The sequence below is a fragment of the Ursus americanus genome, chromosome 23 (assembly GCF_024610735.1).
Source record: "Ursus americanus isolate L20-20 chromosome 23, mUrsAme1.1.p, whole genome shotgun sequence".
Classification (NCBI taxonomy): domain Eukaryota; kingdom Metazoa; phylum Chordata; class Mammalia; order Carnivora; family Ursidae; genus Ursus; species Ursus americanus.
In genome coordinates, this window is record NC_142149.1 from 31824985 (window position 1) to 31841100 (window position 16116).

The 16116-nt window shown below is 38.2% G+C and overlaps 1 protein-coding gene across 1 annotated transcript in view; it reads left to right on the forward strand.

The window, feature by feature from the left end:
- Positions 1–16116, forward strand: part of PPM1E (protein phosphatase, Mg2+/Mn2+ dependent 1E) — a 191602-nt gene that overhangs the window by 162779 nt on the left and 12707 nt on the right. The window contains exons 2-4 of the mRNA XM_045773545.2: positions 4419–4537; positions 10911–11110; positions 14954–15142. Coding sequence (XP_045629501.2) covers positions 4419–4537; positions 10911–11110; positions 14954–15142 — 508 coding nt within the window. The remainder of the gene's footprint in view (positions 1–4418; positions 4538–10910; positions 11111–14953; positions 15143–16116) is intronic.

The following is a 16116-nucleotide window of genomic DNA, read 5'->3' on the forward strand; positions in this document are numbered from 1 at the left end:
AAGCATCCTGTTCTCAGACTACATACTTTATCCTTCTAGGTTAGGTGCCCAAGTACTCCACTACAGTTGTTTACTTACATTTAGACCATACTGATTTACCATTCATGTCTGTTCTTTCTTAGCCAATTTAAAGTTCATGGTCTAACACTGTAATCACATGCTTAAAAAGATACTAAATTTCAATGTCTCTTCTTCACTTGTTAATACTCACCTTGCAAAAATCCCAAATCTTGATGAACTAGACCATTCTTTTTACCAACACATACCCCAGCACATGGACCATAGATGGAGAAAAATCGTACAACCAGAAAGACTGGTTTTATTTAAAAATTGTCTTAAACAATCTCTAGCACTGACAGCCCTACTCTCTGATATGACTGTTTCATACCTACTTTCTCTTAATCCCTCCTGCCCCATATACTTTCTACCCTCACCACCCAGTTAATAACCTAACCCAATGGTTCTCAAAGTGTGGTCCCTACACCATCAGCATGAACCTCATCTGGGAACTTGTTAGAAATGAAAATTCTGAAGTCATACTTAAGACCTACCAAGTCAGAAACTCTGGAAATGTGATTTCACAAGCCTTGCAAAGTGATTCTGATGCCTGCAAAAGTTTGAGAACTACTGATCTAACCCCATACTTCATTGAGAAGCCATTCTCTAGAATGTGAGCTCCAGAAATGGGTTATTTTTGTTTGTTTGTTTGTTTGTTTTTTAAAGTATAGTTGACATACAGTGTTAGTTTCAGGTAAACCACACAGTGAGTCAACAATTGTACATTATGAAAAGCTCGCCACATGTAGTAACCATCTGTCACCATACAAATTTAGTACAATATTATTGACTATATTCCCAATGCCGTACTTTTCATCCCCATGACTTACTTATAACTGGGACTTTGTACCTTTTAATTCCCTTCACCTGTTTTCCCCACCTCCCTCTCCACTGGCAACCACTTGTTTATTCTTTGTATTTATGAGTCTGTTTCTGTTTTTTGTTTGTTCATTTGTTTTCTGGATCCCACACAAAAGTGAAATCATACAGTCCTTTTTCTGACTTATTTCACTTAGGTCCTTCCCTGTTTTCGTGAATGGCAAGATTTCATTCTTTTTTATAGCTAATATTCCATTATATATATATACACCACATCATCTTTATCTGTTCATCTGTGGATGGACATGCAGGTTGTCTCCTTATCTTGGCTATTGTAAATAATGCTGCAACAAACATAAGGGTGCATACATCTTTTTGAATTAGTGCTTTGGTTTTCTTTGGGTAAATACCCAGAAGTGGAATTACTAGGTTGTATGGTAGCTCTATTTTAATTTTTTGAGGCAGCTCCATGCTATGTTCTATAGTGGCTGCACCAATTCATATTCTCACCAGCAGTGTATGAGGGCTCCAAAGGCAGGAGTTTTTGTGTTTTTTGATCATTTATATCCTGAGCGCCAGAACAGTGCCTGGAACACTGTAAGCCTCAGTAAGTTATTGTTGACTCAAACCTTTAGATGGGAACTCTCTTATTTTCCTACGAAGAAATCTAGAAACCTACCTGCATCTGTACCCATTTTCTTCATTTCTTTTCCAACTGGTGAAAATGCTATCAAAGGTCAGCAATTTCCAGATATGTTTTGGATCTCATCTCTTCTTGCCTTCTCAGGAACTTCACTCCTTTGGCCATCCCCTGTCTCCTGCATTATCTATCAACCTTTCTCTACTAGATTATTTCATCTAGTATAGTCAGATTCTACACCATTCTAAAATAAGAACAAACTGTCCCTGTCCTCAAATGCCCTTTCAGTTACTGCCACACCTCCTTGCCTCCCACTTACCCATTCTAATCTTATTTTCACCTCCACTTTTCCATGGTTCTTAACAAAGTCAATGATTTTTTAAACATCTTTATTGAGATATAATTCACATAGCATAAAAGTTACCCATTTAAAGTATACAATTCAGTGGTTTTAGTACATTCATAATTGTTTAACCATCACTACAATCCAAGATTTAGAACGTTTTTTTTTTTTTTTTTTTAAGATTTTATTTATTTGTTTGACAGAGAGACAGCCAGCGAGAGAGGGAACACAAGCAGGGGGAGTGGGAGAGGAAGAAGCAGGCTCATAGCGGAGGAGCCCGATGTGGGGCTCGATCCCAGAATGCTGGGATCACGCCCTGAGCCGAAGGCAGAGGCTTAATGACTGCGCTACCCAGGCGCCCCAAGATTTAGAACATTTTCAGACTCCGAAAAGAAACCTCGTACCCATCAGCAGTTACTTCCTATTCCCCTCACCCTCTGCCCTAGGCTACTGCTACTGTACTCTTTTTCTGTAGATTTGCCTATTCTGGACTTTTTATATACATGGAATCAGAGTATGTGGTCTTTTGTTACTGGCTTCTATGACCACGATATTTCCAAGGCTTATCCACATTGTAACATGTATCAATACTTTATTCCTTTTATGGCTGAATAATATTCCGTTGTATGAATATACTGCCTTTTATTTATCCATAATCAGTTGATAGATAGTTGGTTGTTTCTACTCTTCGGCTATTAGGAATAATGCTGCTATGAACATCCATTTACATGTTTTTGTGTTGATGTATGTTTTTACTTCTCTTGGATCTATACCTATGAGGGGAATTGCTGGGCTATATAATAACTTCAACATTTTAAGGAACTGCCAAAGCAGCTGTACCAGCTACCAGAAATATTGTTGTGGCCTGTTTTAGAAAAACAATCTGCCATGTCTGTTCTTTTTTTAATTTTAATTTTATTTTCTAAAAGATTTTATTTATTTGAGAGGGAGACAGAGAGAACAAGTGAAAGCACAAGGGCAGGAGGAGGGAGAAGCAGGCTCCCCGCTGAGCAGGGAGCCAGATGCTGGGGGCTCAATCCCAGGATGCTGGGATCATGACCCCACTCAAAGGCAGAAGCTTAACCGTCTGAGCCACACAGGCGCCCCTGCCATGTCTGTTCTGGCCACACAATTCACATCCTTCACACATACAAAATACACTCCCCTCCACCCCCCACCCCCAATAAAGTCTCCCAGAGTTCCATCCCTTAACGGTATCAGGCTCAGGCTAGAGGTTTAGGAACTCAGATCAGGTGCAGGTGAGATTCCTTGGGTACAATTTCTTGACGAAAACTTTTTCAATATAATTCCACTTGATGTGAAAACGTGGTGACTGAAGAAGCAAACTATCTACAACTTTCCCATAACTCCCCAGCATACAATGGTGAGGCGTGAGATAACTTTCCTATTCTAAAAGCGTTTGGAAAACAAGAGGCAATTCTTTTTTTATAATTTCTCCCTATGTAATATACTCTATTTCAATAGTTTTAAATACCATCCATACATTTGTGACTTCCAAATTTCCTAACATCTCTGAGCTCCACACTAGAATATCTAATAATTTTCACTTCATTTGATATCTTCATTAGGATATCTCCCAGATATTTCCAACTTAACATGCTAAAATTCTTGTTTTCTTCTTTACCCTTTGCCTCCACAAATCTGTTCTTTTCCCGGTTTCTCTGTCTGGGTGAATGATGCCACCATTCACCTAGTTGCTCAGACCAAAACCCAGGACTCAGCCTTAATTCTTTTATCTCTGTATTCCAGTAATCACCAAGTTCTGTATTTTCTTTCTTTAGAATATACTCACTTTTTTTCAGTCTCACCTGGATTACAACAATCTCCTTATTGGCCACCTCCTTCATTCTTGCTCCTTTCTGATTCCCTTTGGCACAGCAAAGTCGTAATTTAGTTCGTATGTCTGGTTACGGTGTGCTCTTGCTCACAGCCTTCAGTGATTTCCCACTCCATTTTGAGTGAGATCCAGATTCCTTCCCGTGATCTAAAAGGTTCATATAACTGGCTGTTGCCTGTCCCTCTGACCTTATTCCCTGCCATCTTTCCTCTTTATCCACCATACTTCATCTTCTCCGGGCTTTTTTCAGTTCCTCACACATATCAAGCTCTCAGAAAGGATCTGTACACATGCTGTTTTCTCTGCCTGGAATATTCTCTCCCAACTTCCCACCCCCACAGAACCGACTCTTTCTTATCCAAGACATGGATTCTTGACCATTCTAATTTATTCTCTATTATTCTCTATCACTGTATCCTGTTTTTCTTTTATAAAACTTATCCCAATTTTAAGTTGTATGCTGTTTGTTTACTTATTTATCATCTGTCTCCCTTGATTTCAAGCCCTACTGGGTCAGAGGGCATGTCTGTGTATACCCAGTGCCCAGGCAGCATGTGCCGCACATAATGTGCCCTCGATAAATATGTTGAGTGGTGTTTCAAGACATAATTTTGTTTTGAGACAGATATGTTAATAATTAATTAGTAATGTTAAATGTATTATTTCCTAATTCTTACTGAAATAGCCCTTTTTTCTTTCAGTAATTGCCCTTCCTTTTTGGCTGCTGCTTTAGCCAGAGCCACATCAGATGAAGTCCTCCAGAGTGATCTTTCTGCACATTACATCCCAAAGGAAACAGACTGCACAGAAGGGACTGTGGGTGAGTACCTTTTCTACATTATTTGAAATCTGATTATGTTTACCCACTTGTTGATTATATAGCAGTAGCAAGAGAAAAAAATGCAAATATATATTTCAAACTAGTCAATAAAAGGAGGGAAAAAATACAGGTATATTTTGAAAATGTGATGATAATTAGAGCAAGGGATTAATGTAACAATATTATCAGAATATTAACAGAATAATGCCTAGATAAGTGGAAAGAGTAAAGTGAGAAGTGTGAAGACACAACAGAAAAGATGAGAGAGTGAGGGGAGAGAGTTTGAGCAAGACCTATTTAAAATATTTAGCTTGCCTTTAAGAACCAAGTAAAAAAATCACATAAAAATTCAAGAAATCAGTCGTGATAAAACTTCTCATTAATTATATTAAATTTTATTTCTACCAATAAAGAGTTCTACATGACAACTATGTAACATGTGATTTAATTGCACGGATCACTGTACATCTTTTTTCCAGGCAAATTAAGAGGCTTTATTTATTTATTTATTTATTTATAAAGATTTAATTTATTTATTTGAGAGAGAGCACAAGCAGGGGGAGCAGCAGGCAGAGGGAGAGGGAGAAGCAGGCTCCCCGAGGAGCAGGGAGCCCGATGCAGGGCTCGATCCCAGGACCACAGGATCGCGACCTGAGCCCAAGACAGACACTTAACCAACTGAGCCACCCAGACGCCCCTAAGAGGCTTTATTTATTAATGAAGGCATATTTATTAACATGTTAGCCTTATACATATTTGACAGGGTTTAAAGAAATAGCAATGTTTGTAAAAATTAGGAATTAGTACTCAAAATTGTTAAGGAATCTTAATATTTCACTTTATTTGTTCTATTTTAAGCATTTGCCTGTAAACATGGTGCATAAGGAACAAAGCATATATTAATGAATCAGAATAGCTAGATCCCAGAGAACTTGAGGCAGATCTGTTCTTCCTTTATCTTTCTAGATTATTTTTGACAGAAAATTGGCAAGAAAGGAATTCCTCCTCTTGTTTTTACTGTGAGTAATTGATTCACTTGGAACCAAATTGTTCCAGAGTCAACTTGGATGGAATTCCTGCTGCAAAGCATTGGTCTTTCCTCTGGTACTGATGCATGAAGTGAAAGCCCTGTAATGAAAAGATGAGGGAGATGCGATTCTGCTTCGCTGCAGCCTGGGCGGTGGCTGACTCAGCTCCAGCTCGGTACAGTGACATTAACGACTAATGAGTAATTTACAGCTGCGAGGGGGCGGGTTGCTACTTGGGACAATTTTCTCTTTTTCACACCCTTTTTTATTTTATTTTTCCATTTCAAGCAGCAATTATTTATATACTGATGTTCTGCACTCCCTGCAGAAGGAGAATACTTAACGTAGCAAGACTGAAGTGTAGCCCTGCATGCCCGCTTTGGAATTGAACCCCCGTAAGATAGCAAAGTGGAATGAAGTTTTTTTTGTTTTTTTTTTTCTTTTGGTGGTATCATTGGTCATTCTGATTTTGTTTTTTCAAGAGATTACGCAGTAGTGTCTCCATGCCATGGCTGTGATTCAGAATGATCTATTTTAATTCTAACTATTTGCAAGTCCTTAATCCCTTGAACCCAAATCAGTGTGAACTGCACTGAGGAGAGTCTCTACAGGGCATACTGTGCTTATCCATACATCAGAGTGGGAAATGAGCATACTGAGTAAGGCCTGCTCTCAGTGGCTTAAAGGCACTCAAGTCCCCACTGAAATGCCTTTGTTTCTCAGTTGTTTCCAAAAACAGACTTAAAAAAAAAAAATCCTTAACCTAAAGTTCTTTTCATGTTTACGTCATCCCTACCAGAGTGTTTGCTAAACAGCCTTGTGTATCTCTTGGTACAACTTTAGTTTGGCGGATATAACTCCTGTTCAGACAACCTAAAATCAATTTGAAATACCCCAATGTAAAAATTAAAAAGAAGAAGGGGAAAATTATCACTAACACAGAGGAAATTAAAAGAATTATGAAAACTTTGTGTAAATAAATCTGAAAACCTGGGTATTTTCTAGAAAAATACAAATTAACATACTTTACCTAAGAAGAAAGAGATTAAGAAGATTGTCAAGGAGCTATCTTCTAAAAAGGACAAAGAATAGGTGATTCTCCAGGTGAACATTTTCAAATGAGCAAAGAGACAATTTCAATGCTTTTTAAAATGAATTATCCAATTGCATAAGGAAGAAAAATTTGCAGTGAATAACACTGATGTGAAAACTTGCCTGAAATAAAACTAAAAAGGGAAATGAGAGATCAGTCTTAGTAATCAATGTAAAAAATCTTAAAATATTTGTATATTGAGGACAACAATTCATTCATTCATTCATTCATTGAAGTCCTACCATAAGCTTAGCACTGTGCTGAGACCATAAACAAAACAAAAGTAATATGAGTCTGTTAGCATAATTTATATATTAATAGGTCAAAGAAAAATACCAGAATAATCCCAAAAGATGCCCAAAGAAGCATTTGATAAAATTCAATTATCCATTGCTAATTTTAAAAATATACTTAGTAAAGTAGAGCTAGATGAGTACATCTTGGACTTTGTAAGACAAAATTTGGCTCAGACCAAAATCTAGCATTTATGCATAATGTATACTTAAGAATTTTTTGGTTTCAGGTGACCAGTAACACAACTCAGACTGGCTTTAGCAAAAAAGTATTGGCTACCCTTCAACATATGGGCTACACAGCTAGATTCAGAGCCTCACGTGATTCATCCCAACCTGGCATTTCTCCAAATCTCAGCCATTTTCTTTCTTTGCTTTCTTCCTTTCTTTCTTTGTAAGCAGGCTCCACATCCAACATGGGGCTCAAACCCACGACCCTGAGATCTAGAGTCACGTGCTGTACCGACTGAGCCAGCCAGGTGCCCCTCTTTAATTTTGATTTTATTTTCAGGCTCCATGTGGTGGCAAGATGACTGCTAGAAGCGCCAGGTCTTCATCTGTCCAGGCTCAAATCAAGCAGGAAAGTAAGAGTAACTTCACTCAGTTGCTCTTCCATAAATCACAGGATTCATTCTAACCAGCCCAGCTTGGATTATTTCCAATTCCTGAACCAATCAGTATAGCCAGAGGAATGTGATTGTCTAATTAGGTAGACTTGAGCCGCGTGTTTTACCCCTAGATGCACATGGACTGAGAGTAGAGAAGGAAATGTCTCTGGTAGAAAGAGGAAGGTTTGCTAGGCGTCAGGTAACACATTAAAGCAAAGTTCTGACTCAAAATAGGAAATAAATAAAATAACTAGGAATAAATTCATTAAGAAATATGAAGATCTTGGGGCACCTGGCTGGCTCAGTTGTAAGAGCATGTGACTCTGTCTCCGGGTTGTGAGTTTGAGCCCCACATTGGGAATAGAGATTACTTAAAAAAAAAAAAAAAAAAAAAAAAAAGATCCTAGATCTCATGTTAAAACCCTACTGAGCAACAGAAAAAGGATTTAAATTAATGAAACAATATAACTTGTTCCTGGATAAGACTCAATATGAAAAAGACATCAATTCTTTTTGCAAATTACTTTACAATTTCAAGGTGATCCCAAACACAATGGCAACAGATTTCCCTCCTCAAACTTGGCAAAATAATTAGAAAACTCCTCTGGAAGAATAAACATGTCAAACTACCACGTGACATCTTTTAAAATTAATATTAGATAGGAAAACTAATCTTCCTGATATGAAAACATGTTATAAAGTTATAGTAACTATAAAATAATGGCACCACTGTAGAAATAGAGTGATCAGTGAAGTACAATAGATGATAAAAAAGCATACATTTTTAGTAGTTAATTTATGTAAGTTTGCATATTCATTTATTCAATAAACAACTAATGAGCCCCTGCTATCTGCTAGGTACCGTACTATGACTAATCAAGACCAATTAAGGCACAATCTGTATCTACAGTCTAATTTGGGAAACGTAGAGCATGGGCGTCAGAGTCAGATAGACCTGTGATTGAAAATGGTTTTACCTGTTTGTGAAGCGTTCCTGAGACAGAGGATGTAACACTTGCTAAATGTTATCTATTGTTACAAAATGTGGCAAGAGCTATAGTAGATGGTGTAATGGGAACATAAGGGAAGAAGCAACTAGGAGGGGATAGGAACAGATCTACTGGTTTACTAAATATTAGAGGAAGCTGTCATTGCCTCCCCTAACCAATTTAATCTGTCTAACCAGCGCTGCCCAGTAGACAGCACAATGATGGAAATGTTCTCTACCTGCATTGCCCAGTGTGGTAGCCGCTGGCCATATGTAGTTACTGAACATTTGAAATACAACCAATGTGACCCAAAAACTGAATTTTAGATTTTACTTAATTTTAATTAATTTAAAGTTAAATGGCCACATGTAGCTAGTAAGAAACATGACAGTGCAGGTCTATATAGTAAGAGTAATATACAAGCCAAAGAATGATATAATGTTTCTATTATTTGGGAATCTGGGAACTATCCTGATAGTTAATATCAGTTATTTGTTTCGCCCCCACTCCATTCTCCCTCAGTGTTTCCAAATTTACTTACTGTTTTGCAGTCCTCTGTTGTGATTGAGTCAAACTCACACCTATGCTGCTGCAAAGACCAGGTGGGGTGGAGTGATACAAACAGGTAATCAGGGGTTGAAAGAGAGATTCTCTGGCAACTGACGCTTTAAAAAAATAAAGACTGGAGTGTGTCGAAACAATAAAAATACTGGCTTGTATTTTTTCCCTCTTATACACACCTCCTCAGGTTGTATTTGCTCTCTGAACTTCCTTTCTCTTTCAAATATACCCTTGATTTTCAGTTATACAAAAAACGTCAAGGGGGAGAGCCAAAAAACATGGTGTACCACCTTGTACTATGTTAATGAGGAAAAAAGGCAATGAAAACCTTGAGATAAGCTTTCTGAATACAGTCATTGTTGGAAGAATTTTGAATAAGAAAACAGGTAAATGTAGTTGCAGATTAAAGCAACAGCAGGGAAAGGAATAGAAAAGTTCCTAGGCCATTCTAGAACACAAAGTCTCTTTCCTTTGGGATTTACATTCTAGATCAGAGGAGTCACGTGCAGCCATTGCCCATCTGGTACACGTTTTCTCAGGCTGTCAAGCTATATCCAATTTAGTAAAACAAAAAAAAATTTTTTTTGAAGAATTCTAAATTTTTTACCTGAGACGTAGGAAATCTAAAATACTGGCTTAAGAAAACTTAATCTCCCATTAGTTATTTAACAGCTGCAACTTGAGTAGAGGACAGCTGGAGCAGGGGTGATGTGAGATACAATCTCTTGAACTCTAGTCACTGTTGCCTAAGAGGTTTACACATCTGTCCATCCATCGAGGGATGTAAGTCAGCCTCGGAAGTCAGCTCATCTACTCCACTTGATGGGTCAAGTAGTAGACTTAACAGTCTAGGGTGAAGAATCCTCTAGTTGCCATCTCCTGTGTTCTTTCCAGGGTAACACCCATAGAGTTTAAGTACTTTCTTCCTTAGAGATTTTTAAAAACTTTTTAAAAACTTACCTCATTTTTTAACCTTTTAGCTAAACTATTTAAACTATTGCCAAAAAACTTTAATTAAAAAATTCATCAAATAAGAAAAATGTATAATTTAGTTCCAAATTCTGATCAGTTACAGGAGAGAAAAGTTAGGGAAATGGAGGGAGGTAAAGGAAGAGGTCAGGAAAAAAAAAAAAGACAAAGACAAATGGTATTCAAAATAAACTCTCATTCCCATAGTTGGTAAATAAATGATGTTTTCATAGGCCTTTCATATTCCAGTTGGCTGGATAACTACTGTTAATATTTCAGTCATTTTTTTTTTAAGATTTTATTTATTTGACAGAGAGCACAAGCAGGGGGAGCAGCAGGCAGAGGGAGAAGCAGACTCCCCGCTGAGCAGGAAGCCCGATGTGGGACTCGATCCCGGGACCCTGGGATCATGACTTGAGCCGAAAGCAGACGCTTAACTGACTGAGCCACCCAGGCCCCCTTTAGTCATTCTTCTAAGCAGGGGGAGCTTGGCTCTCCAGATGATAACCATGGCAGCCAACCAAAAGGGAACCAGTGTTCTGAACTAGACAGCAGTGGTCGGAGAACTTTGAGGGTTGGAAGAAATGCAGTCTAGGAGTAGATCCAATCCTGGCCAGAGAGGTTTTCTCCTCATGGCATAAGAATATCATAGTGGCGGCTTCTGGCTGATTTTCTACTAGATTGGTTGTCATTTTCTCTCTTCAGAAGCAACATTTCATTTCTCTTCAGGAGGAACCTGATGAAGGTGACCTACTTCTGTCTTTACCAAGCAGGCAAGTGAAAAACAGCTTGACAAGGCTCTTCACTGGGGGTGTCTGTGTTTCTTTCACAGAAATTGAAACAATGAAATTGGCCCGTTCTGTCTTCAGCAAACTACACGAGATTTGCTGCAGCTGGGTGAAAGACTTCCCTCTCCGCAGGAGACCGCAGCTGTATTATGAGACATCAATCCATGCCATCAAAAACATGCGCAGGAAGATGGAAGACAAACATGTCTGCATTCCTGACTTTAACATGCTCTTCAATCTAGAGGTAAAGGGCCTTTCTCAAGAGTCGATGAGATTAAAAAAACAAAACGAACACCTTCAAGGTCTTATTTTTCTTAAAGAGAACTTCTAATATACCTCTAATAGTATGTCTGGTGGTCTGGAATAGGACTGAAGGCAGAGTGGCATGAATTTGCTGGCACTACACAGCAGAAAAGAAACTATTTTATGTTATTTTGGTTTGTTTATTTACTTTTAAGTAAGCTCTATGCCCAGCATGGGGCTTGAACTCACACCCCAAGATCAGGAGTCACATGTTCTACCGACTGAGCCAGCCAGGCGCCCCGATTTGAGCAGGTAATGCATTCAGATGGTTCAGATGGAAAACAAAAATATCTCTCTTATCCTTTGTCTCAGACGCTCAGTTCCCTTCCATGAAGGCAAGGGAAGTTACCAATTTTTTGCATAAACTTCCAAAGCTATTCAATCAACATAAAAGCATAAAAGAAAACTGCCATATCTCAATAAAGCTGTTTTTTTTTAAAAGGAAACTACAGTACAGTCAGATGGTGTTTATTAAGTTCCCACATTACTATGTTGTTGAAGCAACATAAAACACAAACATAAAAGGATGAATTTCAGACTGAGACAGTTTTCTGATTTCCTGTGATTCTCTTTTTTAAATCTTGGTTTCTGAGATAGGAAAGTAGATGGAATTACATTTCATGAATCTCTGTGACTGACAAATTGGATCATATGAGCCTTGTCAGCTTAATAACCGTTTCGTTATCTTCCTCTTCTTTTTCTATTAACTGTACTCTGTTAGTGCCAGCAGAGGTAGGTTTGTTTCCTCCACCTGTCACTTGCCGCTTTTCTTCACTAAAGTCCATAACTTAAAAATTACAATGTAGTAATTTATACAAAGCACAATATTTCCTTTATTTAGCAACTAAATTTAAATTTTAGCTAACTGTCAAGGTCTGATAAGCAGTGATGGTAGGTTGGTAATTGGTGCTTATGTTACAAAGATAGATCAGCTTTGTTTCCAAATATCTTTAGAATATGTGAATATCCTTGTTTCCAAATGTTACCAGGCCCGTGCAAATGTAACCTTAAATGTTAACCTTAATGTGATAAACAATCCTTCTATCACTACACCCACCTGAAGATTATTGAGGTGGGGTCTGAGGGCATTGTTGCTGTTTGTTGACCTGGTTGGTTTTCATTTTTCTTCAAAATCAGCCCAACGGCCTAACTCAGAAAGGAACACCTTGTTTTAGAGAAACGGTTTTGAAGGCAATTTGGCAACACATACTTAGAGCCTTGTATATTTTCACCACCTTTGAGCTGGTAGTTTCACTTTTAATTTTATATTATAAGGACACAAATGCTGGAAATTCTTACATGTATGTTTTGACATAAATGTCTTACATAACATTTTCAATAATAAACTAGAAATGCTCAAAGTCATATATAGGGAGTAACTATAATATGCTCATAATATGTATAGTACATATACATTTCAAATGTCTAAGTAATACTTAATGACATGGGGAAATGCTAATGATATGATAAATGACAAAAAGCAGGATATAAAATTTTATGTATAGTATAATCCTAATTTTGTTTTATCTAAAAATATATATATATACATAGAAAAAAAGACTCGTATCTGTGAATGGTGGGATAATACAGATTTCTTTCTTTATTAGTTCAAATAAACAATACATCATCTTTGTAACAGGGAAAACTATTTTTTTTTTTTATTTAAAAAGGTATACTAATTTTTTTAAAAGCTCCACTTGGCTGACTTCTGTGTCTTTGGATGCTATATTGTTTAAGAATCTCCCCACTAATCTCACATTGTTTAAAGTTATACTCTCATGGCCTCAAAAAGGTATTATTGTCCCCTCCTTCTTTGTGATGATCCCACATCAGCTCACTCATCATTTAAAAACTGCTTGGATATGCTATTTTTCAATTTTACCCTTATCCTGCCAACTGAATTGTTTAAAAATGAGTACTGCTTTAGTATAGGTAGAAATTCTACATATCAGGACTTTTTTTCAAGATAGTTCTGTTTAATCAGTTAATTTTCAGTGGCATTATAGATGGTATTAATTATTAACTAGTTGTAATGTCTGTATTAGATGTTGATTTCATAATATTTGGGTGTTTTTACTCTATGGACATTTATATTTGGTACTTTTGTAAATATAGTATATATATCCTTTTTAAAAAAATTTTTTTAAGGATTTTATTTATTTATCAGGGAGAGAGAGAGAGTGTGCGTGTGCACAAGCAGAGGGAGAAGCAGGCCCCCTACTGAGCAAGGAGACCAATGTAGGACTTGATCCCAGGATCCTGGGATCATGACCTGAGCCAAAGGCAGATGCTTAATCATCTGAGCCACCCAGACATTCCTGTAGTATACCCTTTAAAAAGAATTTTTTCTGGAATGCCTGGGTGGCTCAGTTGGTTGGGCATCTACCTTCAGCTCAGGTCATGATCCCAGGGGCCTGGGATTGAGTCCCACATCAGGCTCCCTGCTTGGCTGGGAGCCTGCTTCTCACTCTGCCTGCCACTCCCTCTGCTTGTGCTCTCTCTCTTTCCGGAAAATGAATACGTAAAATTAAAAAAAAAAAAATTCTTTTGAGAGAGAGAGAGGAGCAAAGGGAGAGGGACAAGCAGATACCGTGCTGAGCGCAGAGCCCGACACAGGGCTTGATCCCACGACCCTGAGGTCATGACCTGAGCCAAATCAAGAGTCAGACATTTAATCAACTGAGCCACCCAGGCGTGCCTAAAAAGAATTTTTTCAAAACACAGATAGATATACATGTTGTTTTAGTAGTTCTTCCAAATCCCTACCTAACAGATGAGGAAAAAAAAGCACAAGAAAATTATATGATTTACTTTGTATATTTGATTTCTTTTGAATGACAGGGCCTAGACTCATCTGAGTTCCTAGAGCCCAAGGATCAAGTCAAAGCTTGCCCATGAAAATGATTACATACCTTTGTCTAAAGGGAGTCCAGGACTCAGGTGAGAGTTCAGTGAGCTACAGATCTCCTAAGTAAGCTAGATCTGAGATGTACACCTGGAGTTGAAGATAAAGAAGCAAACTACTTAATGGCTTAAATATAATATTGTGATTAGGCTTCCTTTGTCAAGACCGCATTGGTTTAGGAGAGCCTCCTGTGGCAGTTGCCTTAGTGTTTCAACAGTGGGTGGGCCAGGACGTGTGACGCTAAATCTTGGTTTGGGGACGAGGCAAAATGGTTACAGGGCATTTGGACATCTCTGATGCGCTTTAAGTTTGGCTAACTGGTTTAGAGACTCTGTTATTTATGGTGAGTATTCAATGCGACTATGATTTATGAAGAAGATATTACAGTTTAGAAGTATGTGTATGCTTCCATTATCTCTGTATTTTAAACAACCTAACATAATTGGTCTTGTGCTGAAGGCCAATTATTTCCCATTGTTCTCAGTTTCTAATTTTATTAGAATACTTTCATTTTGAAAAAACTACTCAATCCAGAACAGCTTTTGCTCAATTCCTCCTCATACTTTTCTTTCCTCCCCCTTCCCACAACTTGTAACAGCAGTTTTGAAGCAACTGCACGTGGGTGGTTTCCATGGTACAAGACAACTCTCGCTGAGCTAATTGGCCATGGTGTGTTCCAGTGTTGTGTGTGTAGACACAGATGCCCCAGGACTGCAGGTGTTTCAGCAGTCCGTCAGGCGTGTTGAAAAAGAGAAACATTTAGTGTCACTGTCCAGGTGACAAGTGCAGCAGAGGAGGAGAATGGGCATCGGTACGCTGGATTGGTTCATTCCAGTCATGCTGTACCTCATTCCTTAACGTTTGTTTCTCTATTGACAGGACCAGGAAGAACAAGCCTACTTTGCAGTGTTTGATGGCCATGGGGGAGTGGATGCTGCCATCTATGCCTCCATCCACCTGCACGTTAATTTAGTACGCCAGGAGATGTTCCCCCATGATCCTGCTGAGGCCCTGTGCCGGGCCTTCCGGGTCACTGACGAGCGGTTTGTGCAGAAAGCAGCCAGGGAGGTGAGCCATTTTCTCATAAACTCCATCCACGGATGCTCTAGCTAGCTCAACTTGGTCCGTGATCCAGGGGCTATTTTGGGTTTTCTCTTTTGGGGCAGGCATTATTTAAAGTTCTTTCAAGCTGTATTCTTGACCCACAAATATTGGATTCTGTTGTAGTTCTCGTTCCCTCTTCCGGGTTTTAGTGGGATGATATGATGTGCTGTAGAGAAACTCCTAAGTTATAATTTTCTAGAAAGCCCATCCGTTGCTGGATTTGGCAGGTGAGTTTTCGCTTTCTCATTTACCAGCGCCTGTCAGCTTCACACCAGGACCATCTCTCTAGCAGACTTTTGCTGACAAAATCTGGATACGGTGATTAAAACAATGGACTAAAAAGGAAACAGAAGCTGGATGACTCCCATACGCTTGGTTCTAAACGGGCTGGCAGCATTTTACTGTGTATCTCTTCAGGGAAAATTTGCTTGGAGAGCGCGAATCCTTAGATGATTCTTGAACTGATTTTTTCTTAACAGGAAGAAAAGTCAGAGCTCATGTCCTCATTTCTTAAGGTTAATCAGACCTAAGATTTTTACTCTGAATGAATGACAGGGGCTCTATATTAAGATCTGAAAGTAAAAATTTTAATTTAATTATCATTCTGGGCATTGGTAAATGATTAACTACAGTAAGTACTCTATATTCATTTCTAACTGGGGGCCAATACAAGATAATCATTTTAATTTTTCAAAGTAATTACAGAATTATACATATAAAAAATAAGACTCCTGCCCTGTGGATTAAACATTAACTGTTTAATGGACTTGGAAGGAGCAGGGTCATCATTTAATCCATTTCTTTGATTTCATTATTATGCTACATAGCAGTAGTGGTGCTTGGAATCAATGAAACAATAACGGAACTATTTGGTATTAAGGAAACTGTTCTGTATTTCCCGACCCGTACTCCATGTTTACATTAATATGCAAATCCAA